This window comes from Capra hircus, chromosome 12 (genome assembly GCF_001704415.2).
Source record: "Capra hircus breed San Clemente chromosome 12, ASM170441v1, whole genome shotgun sequence".
Classification (NCBI taxonomy): domain Eukaryota; kingdom Metazoa; phylum Chordata; class Mammalia; order Artiodactyla; family Bovidae; genus Capra; species Capra hircus.
In genome coordinates, this window is record NC_030819.1 from 75,327,898 (window position 1) to 75,350,216 (window position 22,319).

General features: G+C 41.0%; 1 protein-coding gene, 1 non-coding gene and 1 pseudogene across 5 annotated transcripts in view; all 3 read left to right on the plus strand.

Annotated features, from left to right (window-relative positions):
• ELF1 (E74 like ETS transcription factor 1) overlaps window positions 1–22,319 on the plus strand; it is a 115,862-nt gene that overhangs the window by 66,459 nt on the left and 27,084 nt on the right. For all 4 annotated transcript variants that reach the window (XM_018056807.1, XM_005687403.3, XM_018056808.1 and 1 more), the window contains one exon: window positions 20,920–21,100. In XM_018056807.1, coding sequence (XP_017912296.1) covers window positions 20,920–21,100 — 181 coding nt within the window. The remainder of the gene's footprint in view (window positions 1–20,919; window positions 21,101–22,319) is intronic.
• On the plus strand, window positions 879–951 carry TRNAK-CUU. The gene has a single exon. It is a non-coding gene; the product is annotated as a tRNA-Lys (tRNA).
• LOC102170528 lies at window positions 5,728–6,907 on the plus strand (annotated as a pseudogene).

The window sequence follows — 22,319 nt, forward strand, 5'->3', positions numbered from 1 at the left end:
GTTTGACCATCTGTAAAACTAACATACAGAGATCGCTTTCTTTTCCTCTTTAAACAGGTTTTCGTTTCTGGCTGCACTGGGTCCTCATTGCTCTGCATGAGCTGTTGGGGCAGGCAGGGCTCCTCTTGGTTTCGGTGTGCGGGCTTCCCATTGTGGTCGCTTCCCTTATTGCAGGCACAGGCTCTGAATGCACGGGCTTCGGCAACGGTAGTTCCTGGGCTCTCGAGCACAGGATCAGTAGTCGAGGCACACGGGTTTGGTTGCTCCGTAGCATTTGAAGTCTTCCCCGACCAGGGATTGAACCCGTCTGCACTGCAGGCGGACTCTCATCCGCTGTGCCGCCAGCAATGTTGATTGCTTGTTCTGTACATTTTGCAAAGCCTTTATCAAAGGGGTTATGCAATAGAGCCCCCACTGACAAGCCTTATTATCTTTTGGAAAAGTCTGACTTTGAATAAAGCAGATTATGTGAAGGGCCAACCCTACCCGTGGCCTGGAGTTTGGCCTGTTTTATCTCCCTACCAACTATTGGCAGCAAGGAAGCTAATAGTTGGTAAGAAAGAAGAGTTAGTGAGGGAAGTAGGAACTTATTACTCTCTTCTGCAGAGATTTCCTCTAAATATCCTCTAACCATCACACTGAGGCCCTGTGACAACGTCTTAAAATGAATATGGATGAGATCATTGTATAGGGTAGGACATGGACCAGTTTGGCTCCAGAAACATTCAGTTTTGAATGTTAGTAACTGGTGTTCACTTAGCATTTTGCTCTGCATACTCTGCTATGTGCTTTGCAGAGATTATCCTATTTAATCCTTACAACAATCTCTGAATTAAGTATTCTAATTCTTACTTTACAGAAGGGTAAGTGCGACCCAGGACTGGCTAGCTCAGTCGGTAGAGCGTGGGACTCTTAATCCCAGGGTCGTGGGTTCGAGCCCCATGTTGGGCGCCAGTTTCTGCGGGGGGGGGGGGGGGGCGCTCCCCAGAAAGAGAGAGGCAGTGGAACTTCCCTCAGCAAAGCCGAGGGGTCCCAAGGAGAGGTGAGCCTGCTGTCCACCAACCCAGCCCCTAGGTGAACAAGTGACAATCAGACACCACAGGGGTTCCATCTGAGCAGTTCCGGTTTATTGCCACAAACTCTTGGTTTATATAGGCAACCAAGGGGGTTCTGTGAGGGACCGCCCATAGTGGCACCAATCACATTAAAGGTCAAATTATAATATGCCATAGTTACACCAATCATGTTAAAGGTCAAATTATAGTATGCATAGTCGCACCAATCACGTTAAAGGTCAAATTATACTATGCATATAAGGTCAAGTCGTCATGAGCTTAACAGGAGTCTATGGTAATCATGTACCGTCCACTGTTGGGAAGTCAAGAGAGCCAGTCAAAAACTTTAACATAGACCATGCCCCTATCTCTTTTGCCGGACGCCATCTTGGTTTCCAACCGCAAAAGCTAGCCCCTTTTTTTTAAGGTTTCCGAGGTAGGGCCCCACATAAGTGAGGTTCAGAGGATAGCAACTTGCCTACAAATACTGAAGCCTGGAGTTGCAAGGCAGCTTGTGGCTTATACAACTGCATTTGGATAATGCCAGCCTGTGATACACGTAAACAGTAAAAAAAAAAAAAAAAAAAGTTTTAAATGTGGAAGAATTATATATTTTGCATTTTTTATATTAGCAAAAGGAAAATGCTATTCATTCTATTTGATAACAAGGATTTTTTCAGTTTTGCCTTTTTATTTTTTGCTGCGCCACCTGCCTAGAGGGATCTTAGTTTCCTGACCAGGGTTGAACCCAGGCCCTTGGCAGTGAAACTACAGAGTCCTAACCACTGGACCACCAGGGAATTCCCCAAATAACAGTTTAATAGAGATATAACTTATATGGCATATAATTTACCTATTTAAAATGTGTAATTCAGTGGCTTTTAGTATGTAAACAGAGTTGTGCATCCATCAGTGTAACCAACTTTGCAACATTTTTATTACCTCCACAAGAAGCCTGTACTCATTCATGCGGTATCCTTCCCTCCATGTCCCCCCTCCATTGGCAACCACTAATCTGCTTTTTGTCTCTGTGGATTTGACTCTTCTGCACATTTCTATAATGGCATGCAGTAGGTGGTCTATGACTGACTTCTTGCACTTAGTAGAGTGTAGAGTTCATCCCGGTTTTAGCATCAATCAGTACCGCCTTCTTTTTGTTACTAAATAATGTTCCATTGTATTGTTAATACTACATTGCACTTATACAATTTATATACCTTTCAAAAGAATGCTGTTTTTTCCAGTGAGGTTTGTGTTGATCAGATTTGTGTGTGTGTGTGTGTGTGTGTGTGTGAGTGACAGAGAGAGAGAGAGAGAGAGAGAAAGAATAGAATTAGCAATCTCTGATCTCCCAGAAAGTAAGTACTCTGTCACCCAGAGCAGCCTTGCTGAGTGAATAGTACCTCTTTGATGTAACTCAGTTTATCTATGTAATCTTGAAACTTTTTGCCCCCTTTCTATTTCACTTAACACATAATGCATATAGAATAAGACATTATATAAGCAGATGGTATTACTGTGTTACTAGCCTTTCCCTCTTTTAAAGCCATTGTCGTCTTCAAGACTATTTGGAGATTATTGATGAAGATAATGTCCTTGATTTAGTGAAATAGAAAGAAAACTGATTGTTAAAAGTTTGTTAAAATGTGAATTTAACAAAGCGATGCCCCTAATGTTCATAAATCTATAATATGCCTGATATTAAATAAGTAGAATACAGGCAGAATTTTTTTAACACAGTAACCAGAATTCTTAATATTATGCAATTACTTTCTTGGAAAGAAGAGTTGTGATGACCAGCGATCTGTGTGTGAGCTTATCTGTTTAATCTGTTCCCACCTCTTGTCAATGAAGCGTCTTTGTGATGTGACATCAAGAGTATCAACCTGGAAACGGGGCTCCGCCACTTACTAGCTATGTGACTTGAGACAAGGTTTTAAACTGCACTGAACTCTGATTTCCTCTACCAAAAGTGAAAGCTGTGTCCCAAGGTTATGAGCTTTAAATGTTTACGTAAAACATTTAGTAAAAGCCTGGCACAAAGGAAGCAGTCAATAAATGTGGTAGTTGCTGTGTTAATGACCTGAGTTAAATAACAAAAAAGTGTTCAAGTTAGTCATGTTGCACTCCGAGCTCCCTATCCCTCAGTTGTCTTGGATAAGGGAAGTAATGAAGGCAGTTTTTATGACTTGGATACCAGGCAAATTCATTCACCCCTTTTTTATAAAAAAATGTTTTCTTATTTTTTCTTTGATACTTGAATATGACTGACGTGTTTCTAGGGTAAGCCAACAAATTTGTCATTCAGGATTTTAAAAATCTGGGAGATTCATTCTGTAGGGGAGCACTCTCCTTTGACACTGTAACATGTTAAACTTCTTTTGACATAGTTTGATCTGGAATTGTTCAGAGTGACTAATTTCTGTCTTTGTCTGTGATCAGCTAGTGTGACATTTCATTCTTAGTTTCGTTGTAGCCAAGCTACTATATTCACAAATGCTGTGCTTCATTTTATTTTATGGATTATGCATATGTAAGAGTCTTGTCAAACTTCATCTTTTAGAAGTAGAAATTACCTCTTTAAATATGATTATACTTAAATTTCTTTGAGTTATATAGAATCTGCATATTTAGAACATTTATCAGTCTAGTAGTGACTGTTGTGATGTTGCCTAGTTAGTTTGCAAGTAAATATTTAAACCTGGTTAAAACTTACTACACCTCCCAAAATTTACCTTTTTTTTTTAAACCCATAATTGACTCTGTTCATACTTAGCTAGCTACACACACACAGATATACACACCTACACATGTACACACCCCCCACCAGTATATTAAACTTTTTAAGAGGGCACTCTAGTTTAAAAAAAAAAACCCTAAGGTTGCTTTCAGTGATTATTTTACTTCTTTCAAGATGCATGGCCAAGCTGTAATTTATCCTGGCTGAAAAGAGAAAACTCTGGGCAAAGACTAAATAAGGCCAATTGTCATGAAAGACCTAAAAAATGAGATTAGGCTTAGCTAAGTCAACTTCATAGGGGTTTACAGTGGAATTTCAAACATTATCTTGGGGAGGTCTGGAGAAAAGAACATTTTACTTTGACCTTTCTATTTTTCATTGTGCTGTGCAAGAGAAAAGGCTTCTTTAGAAACACTCATCTCTACTGGAGCCAACAGAAATAACTAATTTTTTCAGCTGTGGATCTAACACAGTGTACATTAGGAAATATGTGTGTGTGTGTCTGTATTTAAAACCCATACTGTAGCTGTGATGAAACTTTCATTATGACTGTAATTTATCTGTAGGATCCTGTACTTATAGTCTGTCAGTGATTAAGCTTGTGGACTCTGGAGTCAGATTGCCTGGGTTCAGATTTCAGCTCTGCCTCTGGCTGACGAGTGTCCGCAGAACAGCAGCACAGGGTCGTGGGGGTAACTGGTATGAGCCACATGAAGTGCTTAACATAGTAACGGTTTTCATCATCATTATCACCACCCTTACCGCCTCCATATTAAGAATATCACTTTATTTTTATTTTATTCTAGAGTATCGTTTAGTGATGAGCTCTCAAAGATAGAAACCAGAGGATACTTTTTACACAGCATCGTAATGAGTTTCTTTTTAATCAGATTAAGGAAGGACTTTGACTGTGGTAATTATTGCCAGGAGTTTGAATCATGTTTCCCTTATACAAAGCCACTGGCTATAATGTAATATTTATCTACATCATGATATAGAAGGTACGTAATTATTAAAAGACTAGGACACTGGAGAAGTGAGGGGACTGACTGAGGGATGTGTTGGGACTTCCCTGGTAGTCTAGTAGTTCAGACTTGACCTTCCAATGCAGGGGGTACAGGTTCGATCCCTGGTTGGGGAGTTGTGTGCGTGCTAAGTTGCTTTAGTCGTGTCTCACTCTACTGACTGTAGCTCGCCAGGCTCCTCTGTTCATAGGATCCTCCAGGCAAGAATACTGGAGTGGATTGCCCTGCCCTCCTCCTTCCCAACCCAGGGATCGCACCCACGTCTCTTGCATCTCCTGCATTGGCAGGTGGCTTCCTTACCACTAGTGCCACCTGGGAAGCATTAGATCCCACGTACCTTGTGGCCAAAACATAAAACAGAAGCAATATTGTAACACGTTCAATAAAAGACTTTAAAAATGGCCCACATCAAAAAAAAAAATCTTGAAGCATGTATTAAAATTTTGGGCCCTGATGTTGCTTTGGATATTAATCTCTGTGCCAGGAAAACATTACCTGCTGTATTGTAAAGTGTAAGAATAACACTGCCTAACTTTTGGTAGGAGTCTATATAGCTTACAAAGTCTTCTCCACATACACTTTGATTCTCACAAATCACCCTGTGATACAGTGCTTTTTGCATTTTCTTTAGTAGGCTATCATCTCGAATTTATTATTGGATAACCAGAAGCACTATATTAGAATCCTGTAATAGATTCCTAGAGCAGGGTTACAGAGGTACACAGAATTGTGTTCAAAATAACCTGGCTTATTTACTAAGGTTATCTGGATTCCTATTCTGATTCAATAGATCCTTTTAGAATGTGGATAGTTTGCCTTATTATCCACTTATTTATTTCCTTATTAATTTTTTGACAGAACTTGATTTGTTTGTTTATATTTCTATTAAGAGATGATACAGGCTTCCGCGGCTGGGATACCAGGGGAGACTTCCCTGGCGGGATGGTCCCCCGGTGCCAGGTGGAAGTGTTGTATTTTGCAAAAAGTGCTGAAATAGCAGGAATTTGCTCAGAGACCATTTCTGTGCTGCAAGAAATAAAAGCATTGCAGCTGTGGAATGAGATAGAAACACACCATCCAGGATTGGCTGATGTCAGAAATCAGGTGATATTTGCTGTTTGTCAAGAATATGTCGAGCTTGGAGATCAGCTCCTCCTGCTTCAATCAGGAGACGAAATTGCCGTTATCCCTTCCATTAGTGGAGGGTGGTACTTTTGAGCCACCTGGAAAAGATATGAATGAAGTTGAGAAATCTAAAGATACAATAAAATTCACACCTGAGAAACTTTCAGTAGATGAAGTCTCACAGCTGGTGATTTCTCCACTCTGTGGCACAATATCCCTATTTGTAGGACTACAAGGAATACTTTCAAAGGGAAAAAGTCATTAGCTTAGAGTGTGAAGCATGTCTACCAATGGCAGAAAATGGGATAAGAAAAATTTGTAGTGACATTAGACAGAAATGGCCAGTCAAACACATAGCAGCGTTTCATCGACTTGGCTTGGTTCCAGTGACAGAAGCAAGCGTTATCATTGCTGTGTCCTCGGCCCACAGGGCTGCATCCCTTGAAGCTGTGAGCTATGCCACTGATGCTTTAAAAGCCAGGGTGCCCATGTGGAAAAAGGAAATGTATGAAGAATCATCATCATCTTGGAAAAGAAACAAAGAATGCTTCTGGGCAACCAGTGCTTAAACCACTTAGGTTTTTAGAGCCCTAAAATTTAGACTTGGTAAATTCTTATCTTTGATCATATTTCCATTCTTCTTCTCTAGAAGATAGTTTAATGAAGCTGATCTCTTATGTTATACCAGTGGAACAAAAGAGAGGAGAAAAGAAAGCAAAATAAGTGAGTGTTTAAGACAAGGGCTTATATGGGAACTAGAAACAGAGGAAAGAAAAGCTTTAGGGGGAAACATGGAAGAATAATTTGAATGTGAGGAATGATGCCTGTGGTAGACAAACAGTTCTATGACTGAGTTCCAGTTGTAATTTGACTCACACTGAGGGGTTGCCCCTCATCAGTGACTATCTCAGGCTGCCCCCTCTGTCCCCCCTCCTGCCCCCGGCACCCTGTCCCCACCCCCTTGCCCCTGTGCCCAGCAATATTGTTGTCAGGGATGCATTTTGGGAATGTTGGCAGAACTGGAAGTTATAAAAAGTCCTTATCAGATACTCTTGATATATTTTTAGAATTTATATCTTTAAAAAATAAGCTAAATAAACATGATTTTAAAGGTTTAAAAAAAATGATACAGACCTGTGTAGGAATTTTATACACAGCTTGAGCTAGTGCATTGAAATATTTTTAACTTTTTACAATGTGCAATAGTAATCAATATTTGGTAATTTGTTTAAAAAGAAAATGTACTAGTAACAACAACCTGAAGAAATTGCCAGGGAACAATCTCCATATGCATAAAACTGGTAGCCCCAAAGAGTTTTTGGTGGGTGAATTATCTTAAACTTTAGTGAATCGCTTAAACAGTTTCAAGTCAGAGAGAGAAGTTCCCTAATTCATTTTTACAGAACCAGTATAACAGTATACCAAAACCTGGCAAAATATATGCATACACACATGACCAGTAGGCTAATTTCAAGATGGATATTTGTCTAACTGTATGAAAGTGTTAGTTGCTCAGTCATGTCCAACTCTTTGAGACCCCATGAACTGTAGCCTGCCAGGCTCCTCTGCCCATGGGATTTTCCAGGCAAGAATACTGAAGTGTTCACATATATTATCTCTTAAATATACCTTGATTTTCCTACAGTATTATTTTAATGACTTCATAACATTAAACTGTGCTGATGATTTATTATAATTTATAAAATCATTATTTTGCTGAAAAAAAAAAATACTGAAGTGGTAAGCCATTTCCTCCTCCAGGGGATCTTGTCAACTCAGGGATGGAACCTGGGTCTCCCGCATTGCAGGCAGATTCTTTACTGTCTGAGCCGCCAGGGAAGCCCATCTAACTATATAAAGTACTGTTCATTGTCTCTTGGCTTTACAGGTCCTGTAGGCAGTGTGCATTTTCTCTTTTGATCCTCACAACACACTGTGGCAACTGATTTTTTCCTTTTATGACCAAAGAGTATCTTTGTAGAGAGGCATCTCTGGAAGAATTAAGGGCTATATTTGCCCAGAAACACAGCTGTAAAGTGACAGCACCTGCATTGGAGTGGAGTCTTTGACTTGAGAAAGTCCAGAGTCTTAACCTATATAAGAGATAAAAAGGAACCTTGAAGGAAAAAAAGAATCTGGAAGAATATTAAGTAGATAGCCTTTTATAGGATTACGCTTGTGATAAGTAGGATTTTTGCTTTTCCCTCAGTACATTTAAGTATTAAAAAATTTAAAAACTAGATTTATGCACTACGTTTTCAGGCAGGAAAACTTTATAAATTAGACCAGTGTGTGGTGCACTGCAGCTCCCCCAGACTTGCTGCCTGGTTGCTGAAACAGCTTTTCCTTTTCTTTTAAAATAAGACTAGAAGGGTTCAGTTCCTATAAAGAGAGCTTGAGTCAGTCAACAGAAGTGTTTCACTTGCAGGTAATGAAGCTGTTTCAATGACAGATTTTGAAAGTATGCTGAGAATCTGGCTGTGAAGAATCCTTTTCCAAGGACTTATTGCTGAGTCCCAGAGACCAGTTGCACAATCCTGGCTTGTTTTATGTGCATCAGTTCCTGAAAACATTTAAAATGCACTTTGGAAATTGGTAACAGTGGAAGTTACTGGTGATGGGAACTATATAGAAAGGGGGATGGTGATGTTTTATACTCTTGGAATACAGATATGTTCATATATTAATCTGTCCCCTAAAATAGTACTTTTTATTTTATTTTTGGCTGTGCTGGGCTGCACGCAGGCTTTCTCTAGTTGCATTGCGAGGGCTTCTCATTGCAGTGGCTTCTCTTGTTACCAAGCACAGGCTGTAAGGCACGCGGGCTGGAGTAGTTGCTTTCATGGGCTCCAGAGCACAGGCTCACTAGTTGTGGCCCACGGGTTTAGTTGCTCCATGGCATGTGGGATCTTCCCGGACCAGGGATCAAACCCACATCCCCTGTATTGGCAGGAGAATTCTTATCCACTGTGTCACCAGGGAAGTCCTCCAGAATAATTAAAAAAAATATACCATGGGAGTTTGTATAAACGACTATGATTTTGACTCATTTTGTTCCCCAGTCACCCTAATTTTGTGCATGTGTATTCACCAAGATGTGCTGTGGCTAAAGATTTTCTTGCATTTTGTTGCGTTTCATAGGAGGGGATGAAGGAAGGTTATTCTAGTGTTTGGCTTGGTCTCAGTCTCCTCCCCCTAGCTGCGCTCCTTTCACCTCTCTGGGAGAACAGTGCTCGGAGCTGAGGGAACTAGAGAATACTGAGTTAAAGACCTTTCCAAGTTTTGTTTCTCCTGGCATATGAACCTCTGCTCTTTAAACTTTCTATTGGAGCATAGCGTAAACACAAGGATACACAGGCCGTAAGTGTACAGTTTGATAAATTTGCGTAACATGAGCGCACATATGTATCCAGCTTTTGCTTTTAGTTGAAGCCGAATGTTGTTTGCTGGTAGTGATAGCCACATTAGATGATAGTATTTCATGCACTAGTCGTCTGAGAGGACTTATTCTTACTACAAGCAAAACAAAAAGGACTGCCTTGGCTGTCCAGTGGTTAAGATTCCATGCTTCCAATGCAGAGAGCTTAGTTTTGATCCCTGGTCAGGGAACTCACATCCCACATGTGGAGTGGCATGGCCACATTACAAAACAAAACAAAACAAAAACCATGCTTGTCAGTGTAAGATTTCAGTAAGTCAGGCTCCGCCCTCCCCCACAACAAACAGCTACATTGAGAAGCAATTTACATATAACAGTGTTAAAATGTGTACAGTGTGATTTGATTTGTATATCTGTGTATATATTTGTGTGTGCATATATATATGTGTGTGGTAAGTCAAGTTTTTAGAGTGCTTGTTTTTATCTAAATCAAATATTGAAGGATTTTTATCAAGAAGATATGTTGAATGCTTAATATATGCCATGCAGTATAAGTGATATATTTACATGTTATTGAATTTTTACAGCTTGAAGATATTCTTATTTTAGTTGGACACAAAAACTAAACCCTAGAGAGACTGAATAATTTGCCTGAGTTTGAGCACCCAGGCCACGCTGTGCCATCTGGCCTTAAATAGGGTCCTTCTGACTCTAGAGCCTGAGCACTTAAAGTTTTCACCGTGTGTATTTCTGGTGCGTTTGCTGCATGGTAAATATTGTCAGATCCTGTTCTGATATAGCAAGGGCTCGGGTTTTTGTTTTTTAAATCAAAGGTGAAGGAAGTCATTTCAAAGTGGTGTCTTCATAGGATGAGGCTTTGACAGCGTTCTGATTGGAAAAGATGGCACAGGAATTTCTCTTAAAGAGAGGTTTCTGGAGCAAGTGCACTGTGCTGATTGGTTTGTGTGTTCTTTGAAGTGGCCTCGGAGTGCAGGGGGCTGCTGAAGGCTGTGGGAGTGGTGGGCCCCCAGCCTATTCCCGGTATTGCCTCGACTGGAGTTCCAAGAAATGGTAGAAGCAGCTTGGGAGTGTGCTCATTTTGCGTCTTACCTTTGAGAAGGATTGTTTTCACTGGGGAATCTCTTTTCTTTTGACTCCGCACAGCACGCAGGATTGAGCCTGTGGCCCTTGCCGTGGAAGTGCAGAGTCTAAACCTCTAGCCTGCAAGGGAAGTCCCTGCATTGGGGAGATTTTTAGACTGTTTTTAACCAGCTTTTCATTTAGGAAAGCATTTGATAGATATTTCATTTTAAGCCGTTTCATAAGGGATCTTGGCAGGATGTTTCACAACAGCCTCTGACAAGCTTGAACTCTGCTGTTGGAGAAGCTTGGCAAACAAGTTCTTTGAAAATTCTTTTGCTTTTTTATATCCCAAAACTTGTTGAATAAACCTAATAATTGAGTTGGAATAGTGATCCATAGTTCCTTAAATATCTGCCTAAGGCTTGGATTGTGGTATACTGAGGAAATAAGCAAGCTCTCTCAGAGTAGTACCATACTGCTTAGAGATTGGTATGTTCTCTTTTTTAACTTGATGGTATTGCCACATATATCATCAACCACAACAAACAGTCACTGTATAGTGGACACTGTTGAAATTTGGGGAATTGTCTCTCTGCTGACAGTTGGTTTGATTTTTATTATTGCTGCTAAAAAGATTATTAATTTTGTTTTCATCACATGTCATAAATTTACCTGGAATTAATAGAAAGGGAAACTGGTATTTGTATTTTTCTGTCTGGAGCTGTTAACACTTCCACTAAAGTTGCAAAACAGTCAACAGTCAGTCTGTTGTTTGTTGTTGTATTAGTCATTTTATTTCTACTACAGTTTATTACTGTAGTTTAATTTGTTTATGGAAATAGTTGAAGTTGCTCAGTCTGTCGGACTCTTGGTGACCTCATGGGTTATACAGTCCATGGAATTCTCCAGGCCAGAATACTGGAGTGGGTAACCTTTCCCTTCTCCAGGGGATCTTCCCAAGCCAGGGATTGAACCCAGGTCTCCCACATGATAGGCAGATTCTTTACCAACTCTAAGAAGCCTTCCCTCTCTCTTCCCACCCATCGTTTGTGATTTATTTTGATTCTGTTTCAAAAGCAAATGGGAATGTAATCTGCAAGTGCCAAATAGCGAAAGATCTCATAACATAATAATATAACTGCTTATCTCTTTGGATTACTAGGAAAGCAGACATTGGCATCAATAATAAGAGTTGACTCAATTTAGGGAGTGCAGTTTATTTTTAAATTTTTAAAAAATCTATGTGACTGCACTGGGTCTCGGTTGCAACACGTGGACTCTTCAGTTGTTGCACTTGGGCTTGGGCCCAGTTGCCCCGTGGCGTGTGGAATCTTAGTTCCCTGACCAGGGATCGAACCCCTGTCCGTTGCATGGCATGGCAGAGTCTTAACCACCAGGGAAATCCCAGGAATGCAATTTAGAATCTTGTAATTCTCAGGAGCAGTGGTTCTGACCTCTGCATTCTCATTGGAATCATCTGAGAAGCTTTGATAACATATGCTGGTCATAATGCTTAGATATTCTGATATATTTGGTCCCATATAGGGTAAGGTAGGAGAAGGCAATGGCACCCCACTCCAGAACTCTTGCCTTGAAAATCCCATGGATGGAGGAGCCTGGTGGGCTGCGGTCCATGGGGTTTCCAGGGAGTCGGACACAACTGAGCGACTTCTTTCACTTTGCACTTTCATGCATTGGAGAAGGAAATGGCAACCCACTCCAGTGTTCTTGCCTGGAGAATCCCAGGGATGGCGGAGCCTGGTGGGCTGCCGTCTCTGGGGTCGCACAGGGTCGGACACGACTGATGCGACTCAGCAGGAGCAGCAGGGTAAGGTACTGATATTTTTAGATGTTTCTCAGTGTATAGTCAGGGTTGATACCCACAGATAGAGTTTACTTAGATTCCCCGATTCAAGTGAAAGGTACCGAAGAGGAGATGCTTATTTAATATAATTATTTAAAAGAGGAGAGGTTTTAAAGTTGATTTAGAGGATTTGGAGAAAAAGATTTTTTAAGTAGCCAGCCAAATAAAATGTAGTATTTTTGTTTGATCATCAGTAAAGTGTTGACTCCCTTATTTCTTAAAGGAAGTTTACATCTTATTGCTAACTATTAGAAATGTGGCCATTTTATGATTAGCTCTGACCTTCCTGAAATTCTTGTTTTAAATAAATCTTAGGAAGGAGTCTGGTTGAAATGGTATGGCAAAACTAGGTAGATAGACTTTGATGGTCTTCAGCAAAGAAACTTGAAGGATACTATCTAATCTTAATTTAGGAATAGTAATAAGTGTATGTATATATATGAATATATTCTTATATAAGAATGCATTCTTATATATATAAGAATATGTTATATATATCATTTAATACATGTTATATAATATATTCTTATATAGTATATATATTATACATATTCTGTCTATATAGTCTTATATTATGTGTGTTCTGTATATATTATTTTATATATATTCTTATATTTTTATGATATATGTAGAATATGTATGAATGTATTCATTGTTACTATTGTTGCATTCCTGAATTATTTGTTACTGTTATAACAAGTTACTATTGTTACTATTGTAACAATTCCTGTTACTATTCCTGAATTACTATTTTGTTGTTCAGTTGCTCAGTCTTGTCTGACTCTTTTCCACCCCATGGAGGGCAGCACACCAAGCTTCCCTGTCCTTGACCATCTCCCGGAGCTCATTCAAACTCGTGTCCATTGAGTTGGTGTTGCCATCCAACTGTCTTGTTCCCTGTCATCCCCTTCTCCTCACACCCTCAATCTTTCCCAGCATCAGAGTCTTATCAAATGAGTTAGCTCTTCACATCAGGTGGCCAAAGTATTTGAGCTTCAGCATCCGTCCTTCCAACGAATATTCAGGATTGATTTCTTTTAGGATTGACTGGGTTGATCTGGCAGTCCAAGGGTCTCTCAAGAGTTTTCTCCAACACCACAGTACAAAAGCATCAGTTCTTCAGTGGTCAGTCTTCTTTATGGTCCAGCTCTCACAGTCATACATGACTACTGGAAAAACCATAGCTTTGACTATATGAACCTTTGTTGGCAAAGTAATGTCTCTGCTTTCTAATACGCTATCTAGGTTTGTCATAGCTTTTCTTCCAAGAAGCAAGCATCTTTTAATGTCATGGCTATATATATATATATATATATATGTATATATTTTAATTGCCATAAAGATGGTAAAGAATCCGCCTGTAATGCAGGAGACCTGGGTTTGATCCCCCGGTTGAGAATATCCTCTGGAGAAGGAAATGGCAACCAACTCCAGTATTCTAGCCTGGAGAGTTCCATGGACAGAAGAGCTTGGCCGGGTACAGCCCATGGACACGACTGAGAGACTAGCATTTATTGCCATAAGCTATCGAGATTGTTTAGGGTCGAGGGACTTAGTTGTCAAATGAGAGACTTAAAGCTAAATTAACTTGAGTCTTGTTATAGTCTGAATTGCCCTTCACTCCTCAAATTCAAATGTTGAAGCCCTGACCCCCAGAATGTGACCTTACTTGGAAATAGGATTATTGTGGATACAACATGAGGTTATACTGGAATAAGGTGGGCCCCTGATCCAATATGATGAGTGCCTTTATAAGAAGAGAAAACTTGGACAGAGACACGTACAGGGAGAGTGCTGTGTGAGCATGAAGAGAGCCATTTACAGGCCAAAGAGAGAGGCCTGGATGGACCCTTCCCTCATAGCCCTCAGGAACTAACCTTGCCATTGCTGTGATATCAGCCATGCAGACTCCAGAACTGAGAGACAGTACATTTTTGCTGTTTCAGCCATGTAGCCTGTGGTCCTTTGTTATAGCAGCTACAGCAAATTAATACAAGTCCCCATATTTTATTTATTTTTAAAAATGTTAATCTAGAAAATTCAGTATGTGAAATTTTACCATCTTTTTTTTCACTCAAGAGATTAGGGTCCATTTCTTTATCAGGGATTTTATTACTTAAAGCAACTTTTGTTTCTAATTTATTTTTGTCTGTGCCGGGCCTGCATTGTTCCTCCGGCTTTTCTCTTGTCGCGGCGAGCGGGGCCTGCCCTCCAGGTGCAGTGTGTGGGCTTCTCTTGCAGTGGAGCTCAGCCTCCAGGGCACCTGGGCTGCAGCAGTTGCGGCGAGGGGCTTAGTTGCCCTGCAGCATGTGGGATCCTCCCAGACCAGGTATCGAGCCTGTGTCTCCTGCATTGGCAGGCAGATTCTGTACCACTGAGCCCCCAGGGATGCTCTACAAGGAATTTTAGAATGTGTGGTTATGAAGTTTTAAAGTTCCTGATGACTCAGTTAGTAGTCAGTGAGTTTAGTCAATCAGTTTATAAGGCAGGAGTTTACCATGAGCCCAGATCCGCAGCAGGCGTTTCTGGAGTATCTGTTTTCCTTCTCTTTATGGTTATAGTGGAAGGGTCTTTCCAGTCACCCGAGAAGGGTTTCCTGGATCTATTTTGTGTATACAGATTGAGGCTGGTTACCTGAGACGCAGAGTTGGTCTATTTATTGTACATGAATTAACAGCACCCTGGAGAAATTAAGAGTTGAACAACTGTGAATACACATCTCAGTGGACTAGAGAAGAGTGGCCTGTGTTTTTCATGAGACGAGCCAGTGTCTAGAAGGAAAAGACAGTACGGCCAAATTGGGAGTGATCCTGGGAAGTCCCTGGGGAGTGGCAGGAGCTGGCTGTGCCCTCAAGGTGGTTTATAGTAGAGTTGGATTGGAGAAGTCCTTGAAAAAGATAACACTGAAAGTCATGCTGCAAACACAGCTCCTCACCTATTCTGTGTTTCTAAACAGAGCTAAGTAAATACGTAAAAGGGAAAAAAAAGTTCCAGAACAAAACAGCATCATGCTTCAGACTGGCTATAATAGTGAAAAGGCAAAGAACTTGGTCTCTGGAGTCCACTTTAGGTTAAGACTCTTCCATTTACAGTGAACTGTTTTCCTTCTCTTTGAGACTTCATTTTCCTGTGTATAAGGTAAATCATCGGATGTGCCTTTCTTATTGGGTTTTTGTGATGATGACATAAGGTGGTAATCCATGTGAAGCAGTGAGCAAAATGCCTGGTGCTAATAAATATTAGCTAATAACAGTAGCAAAGCCAGAAGGTATGTGACCACTGTGCGTAGATGACTGCCTCCCCACCCCCCCGCATTTAGCCCATTAAATATGAGTAATCTCTTCTGACGTAAGCTTGTAAACAGACAGTTTTCATATCCGTGCCTTTAAAGTACATCTTAAAACCTGGAGTTCAGTTTAGTTCAGTCGCTCAGTCGTGTCCGACTCTTTGTGACCCCATGAATTGCAGCATGCCAGGCCTCCCTGTCCATCACCATCTCCCAGAGTTCACTCAGACTCACGTCCATCGAGTCTGTGATGCCATCCAGCCATCTCATCCTTGGTCGTCCCCTTCTCCTCCTGCCCCCAATCCCTCCCAGCATCAGAGTCTTTCCCAATGAGTCAACTCTTCGCATGAGGTGGCCAAAGTACTGGAGTTTCAGCTTTAGCATCATTCCTTCCAAAGAAATCCCAAGGTTGATCTCCTTCAGAACGGACTGGTTGGATCTCCTTGCAGTCCAAGGGACTCTCAAGAGTCTTCTCCAACACCACAGTTCAAAAGCATCAATTCTTCGGTGCTCAGCCTTCTTCACAGTCCAACTCTCACATCCATACATGACCACAGGAAAAACCATAGCCTTGACTAGATGGACCTTAGTCGGCAAAGTAATGTCTCTGCTTTTGAATATACTATCTAGGTTGGTCATAACTTTTTCTTCCAAGGAGAAAGCATCATTTAATTTCATGGCTGCAGTCACCATCTGCAGTGATTTTTGGAGCCCAAAAAAATAAAGTCTGACACTGTTTCCACTGTTTGCCCATCTATTTCCCATGAAGTGATGGAGCCAGATGCCATGATCTTCGTTTTCTGAATGTTGAGCTTTAAGCCAACTTTTTCACTCTCCTCTTTCACTTTCATCAAGAGGCTTTTTAGCTCCTCTTCACTTTCTGCCATAAGGGTGGTGGTATCTGCATATCTGAGCGCAGCCGGCTGCAAGCCGGCACACTAAAACCTGGAAGTGACCTAGAAATGATTGTCTAAAGCAAATTAGAATATACTTGACTATGCATAGACTGCCTCTGTTATGGAACAAAGATACTGGCTTCAGTGGTTGCTTCTGGAGAGGGGCACTGCTGTGCTGTGCTTAGTCGCTCAGTGGCGTCCGACTCAATGCGACCCCATGGACTGTAGCCTGCCAGGCTCCTCTGTCCATGGGGATTCTCCGGGCAAGAATACTGGAGTGGGTTGCCATGCCCTGCTCCAGGGGATCTTCCCCACTCAGGGACTGAACTCAGGTCTCCCCACTTTGCAGGCAGATTCTGTACTATCTGAGCCACCAGGGAAGCAGTATTGGTTATAGGAGTACATGACTGTGTGTTTCCTAACACAGAGCAGTCAGCTCCAATCCACTTCCAGGATAAGGGACTGGGATGAGGTAGAAAGTAGTAATAAGCATGTGTAGTTATCTGAAACTTGGGAACTGTGTGGATTCAGAAAAATTTTGGAGCTATCCCTCTTAATAGCCACAGTCTAAATACTCACTCTCCAAATTTCAGGAGCCAAATAAATGTGGGTAGGGAGGAATTCTTTGCTTCCATTTGAGGGCTTCTCCTGAGAATTGCATTGACCTGCCTCTGTCTCTGACTTAGTGCTGCTGCTGCTACTAATGCTAAGTCACTTCAGCTGTGTCCGACTCTGTGCGACCCCATAGATGGCAGCCCACCAGGCTCCTCTGTCCCTGGGACTCTCCAGGCAAGAATACTGGAGTGGGTTTCCTTCTCCAATGCATGAAAGTGAACAGTGAAAGTGAAGTCGCTCAGTCGTGTCTGACCCTCAGCGACCCCATGGACTGCAGCCTTCCAGGCTCCTCCGTCCGTGGGATTTACCAGGCAAGAGTACTGGAGTGGGGTGCCATCGCCTTCTCCAGACTTAGTGCTAATCTTGGGTAAATTTTTTTTTAAATATTTTCACTTTTTGGCCACATAGCATGGCATGTGGGATTGAACCTGTGTCCCCTGCATGAAAGCTCGAAGTCTTAATCGCTGGACCACTAGGGATGGCCCCTTGGGAAAATTTCTTAGTCTAATTCTTCATTTGCCAATAGATAGAAATAGTAAGCCATATCCTTACCTGATGTGTAGAGTTGTTGTGGCATAAAATGAATTCATGAAAATCAACTCACTCTGGGCTTAGCCTTGTTAGATGAGGAGCTTAACTTGAGCTCTTAGGAGAGAAGAAAAGAAGTGTTGTGACAAGCACGTGCCCTGCTGGGTAGGGTTGCCTGTGTGACAGTTCCTTCTCAAAAGAGAGAAGTGCAAGGCAGTGGCTGTACTGGGGCCCTTTATGTGATACTCCCTCTAGCGCTTCCCTGTGTGTTTTTCTTTGTAATGTTTGAGCCTCTTTCTGTTCAAAACTTAGGATCTGGACAGCTGGTTACCTCTCACTAACTTCCTCTTGAAATAGGAAGAAACATTGGAAAATAAAACCATCCAAATATGCTTTAGTATTAATATTATTTATAAATTTCAGAACATAGCATTCTTGAAGGCATGGATGGTATTGAGTACCCATGATATCATGTATTTAATTTGGGTAAATTAAATTCTTACGATTGAAGTACTGTTTAACTTCTGTGTACTGCTACAAACATATTAATTTTAAAGATTGAGGATGCTTAAGTTATAATGAAGTCATAAATAATATTTTCACCCTACATATTTTAAGAAAAAGGATATTTACATGAGCTGTCTTCTCATAAGGTATTTACTAATTATAAAAGGAAAATACAGTAATGGTAGAGAAGTCTGGTAGACTGCATCCAAACTAAATAAGTGATCAAAGTTAATGTCACTCATAGTGAGACTAAATGGTATTTTGGACCTCCTGATAAGGTGTATTTGAAAGGACACAGCGTTGCTTTTTTGGTATTCTTGCTGAGTTACTAACACACAAACCCAAATTGGGAGACATTTTATGAAACAAATGGCCTTTATTTTTCCAGAGTGTCAAGATCATGAAAGACAAGCTGAAGAACTGCTCCAGATTAAGGGAGAAGAAAGGAATTGTTCTAAATTAGAGAAGCTGTCATGAAGAAGCATGATATTTACCAAATGAAAGTTATGATCTTGATCTCAATTAATAAAATTTTTTTAAGACATTAGTGACACAATTGGAGAAATTTAAGTAAATTCTATAGATTAGATAATAGTGCTGTATCAAGGTTGCTTTCCTAATTTTGATGATTGTGCTATCTTTATATGCTATCTTCTTATATTTAGAAAATATACGCTAAAGTGTTTAAGGTTAAAGGGTCAATATGTTTTCCACTTTCAAATAAATCCTAAAAACTATAGATATAGAAAGAGGATGATAAATGTGATTAAGTTTTAATGTTTGAGGAATATGAATGAAGGTTGTAAGAGAATTCTACTTTTACAGAGATTGTAAGAGAATGTGCTACTTTTACAACTTTTTAAAGTCTGAAGTTTTTTAATTTTTAAAGTAAAAGGTAGAAACTTAATGAGGTCTATCACTAATTGATTTTTTTAAATCAATAGACTTCAATATGTATTAGTGGCTTAGGCAATGGCACCCCACTCCAGTACTCTTGCCTGGAAAATCCCATGGATGGAGGAGCCTGGTAGGCTGCAGTCCATGGGGTGGTGAAGAGTCGGGCACGACTGCGGGACTTCACTTTAACTTTTCACTTTCATGCATTGTAGAAGGAAATGGCAACCCACTCCAGTGTTCTTGCCTGGAGAGTCCCAGGGACGGGGGAGCCTGGTGAGCTGCCATCTGTGGGGTCGCACAGAGTCGGACACGACTGAAGTGACTTAGCAGTGGCAGCACCAGTGGCTTAGGAGATGATGATTTGCAGAGAAACGTTAATATGAAGTGTAATGAATAATGCCCTTACCATATGACAAGGACAGCAATATGAAACAAAAAGTATCTGCCTTTTTACTTTAAGAAATAATTATTTTATAGACAGCCCTTATTATATAGTATTATGATTCATGTATACTTAGATACGAGATTTCCCTGATGACTCAGTGGTAAAGAATTCACCTGCCAATGCAGGAGACGCAGGTTCTATCCCTGGGTGGGGAAGATCCACTGGAGAAGGAAATGGCAACCCACTCCGGTATTCTTGCCTGGGAAATCCCTTGGACAGAGGAGCCTGGCGGGCTACAGTCCATAGAGTTGCAAGAGACAGACACAATTTAGCGACTAACAACAACGAAATACTTAGAAAGCATATTTTATTTGGTTTTCACTTTAATATTGAATTTTTTTCATGACTAACTGATATTTGAGTAGGCTATTAAAAAGTCTCTCTGGGTCAGTTTGCTCATCTGTGAAATGAGATGGCTGGAATAGAACTCTTTCAGTTCTCAGATTCCCTGATCTTATGACTGAATAGAAAGTGAAAGTTAATTTTCCCATTTCAGTCAAAAGCAATTGTTAAACACGGCCTCTGTGCCAAGTGATGATGTAATATTTATTAAGCTCACAGATCTTTTTCTGACCAAGAAACTTTGGTTGAGGTTTTATTTAATTGTATGCTTATTCGTATGCCACTTCTTATTCATGATACTAGTTTTTGTTTTTAGTTTAGTTCACTTTAAAAACATACTTTTATAGAAATTCCTGGTGAAAACTTGGCTATTAAGACCCCAAATTGGATAGTCAGGGAGTTAGAGATGGACATGTACACTTGGCTATATTTATTTACCTGTTTTAAAAGTTTATTTGACTGCACTGAATCCTAGTTATGACACACAGGGGTCAATTCCATCTTCGTTGCTGCGGGCGGGGCTTTCTCCAGCTGTGGCGAGTGGGGGCTGCTCTCCGGGGGGGTGTGTGGGCTTCTCGCTGCAGGGCTTCTCGTGTTCCACAGCACAGGCTGTAGACCACGAGGGCTCCACAGTTATGGTGCACGGGCTTAGTTGCTCTGCGGCATGTGGAAACTGCCTGGAGCAGGGATCAAACCCACACCACCTGCAATGGCAGGCGCGACTGAGCCACCGGGAAGTTCTCCGCTGTGTTTAAAATGGATAGCCAGCAAGGACCTGCTGTGAAGCACGGGAACTGCTCCGTGTCATGTGGCATCCTGGACGGGAGGGGGTTTTGGGGGAGGACGGATGCATGTGTATGTATGGCTGAGGCCCTTCACTGTTAACCTGAGGCTGTCACAACATTGTTAATTGACTGTACCCCAACCCAAAGTAAAAAGTTAAAAAAAAACAAGGCCCAAAATTGAGTAATGAAAGTTTTATTTGGTCATAGTAGATGTATATTTTCTGTAGCCTAGGATTGTCAATGTACAAGTAGCTGATGATGTGAAAACTAAATTGATGTCCAGTATAAAACAGTTTGGGTTGTAAAAGCAAAACTTGGTTAATCTTTTTTTCCTCTTGCCTTCCCAGCTTGGCGATCCAGCTATTTTCCCTGCCGTCATTGTGGAGCATGTTCCTGGTGCTGATATTCTTAACAGCTATGCAGGTCTGGCCTGTGTGGAGGAGCCCAATGACATGATCACTGAGAGCTCCCTGGATGTCGCTGAGGAGGAGATCATTGACGAGGATGAGGACGACATCACCGTCACAGGTCTGTGCATCCTGAGCAGTGTCGTCGTAGGCCTTGGCTTCTCTCTGTGACTTGGGGCTGGAAGAACGTTCCCGACTCGGTTTTGAGTAGCGTCATTAGTGGCAGAAGTTAGAGCCCTGCAGGGAGAAAGAAGTGCCGTTTCCCTTCTGGTCTGCCTGTGGTTCATAGCACCTGCTCACCTCCCCCTTCTTCTTTCCTAAATAGACGGAGATGAACTCGACAAGAGAAGAGGTGTGTGAGAGGAACCAAACCAGCTCAGTTCATCAGGTCTTCACTGAGCACTGTGTGTGTGCCTAGCTCTGCTCTCCTGGTAACAGCGAGAGGTTGCCTGTGGGGCCAAAGATAGGAAAGCTCTTTTGTTACTGCTGCCGCAGAAGGCAGAATAGGGGGCCATGACCCAAGTGTAGGACAGGGTGCTGGGGTTTCAGGAAGGTTTCTTCAGTCAGAACTAGCAGGATATTTCAAACCAAAGAGTTCACTGTGTAAGTGTTGAGGTGGTACTTTTTTTCATCAGTTTTGGAAACTGATGCATGCATTTTTATTTTTATACACTTAAACTTTCCTTTATCTTGGCCAGAGATGTTGGAGGTGTTTGAGAAAATAAACTATTTGGAAGTAAAAATTATTTGAATATTTATTATTAATTTAAAAACCAGAAATTAACATTTTTCACAGTATTATCAACTAAACCTGGCCTTTATTTGTATTCCACGCATTTCACACTAATGTCCTTTTTCTGTTCCAGGAGCCTATCTAGAATCTCACACTGCGATTAGTTGGTAGTCATTTTTTCCTAGGCACTCCCAATCGGTGATGGTTCCTTTGTCTTTCCTTGTCTCTTATAACCCTGACAGCTTTGAGGAGTACTGGTCAGACATGTAGAATGTCCCTCAGTTCTATTTCTGTGATGTTTTCTCATGATGGAATGTGATAATGCATTTGGGGGCAACAGTACTGCCAAACTGGCATTGTCTACTTCTTATTGTATCATATTAACATAGTAGATCTTTGTAAAAGTACGTTGTCTCACTTAATTTTCAGCAGAAAAAGAAATTGAAATTAAAGAAGTTCAGTGACTTGCCTAATGTCACACATCAAGTGACTGCACCCTCACTGATAACATTGACCAGCGACACTTAATTTTTGTATTGTCCTCTTATATTTTGCAAAGCATGTTCTCATATATTCACATCTTTGTTCAGAGCAGCTCAGTGAAGGT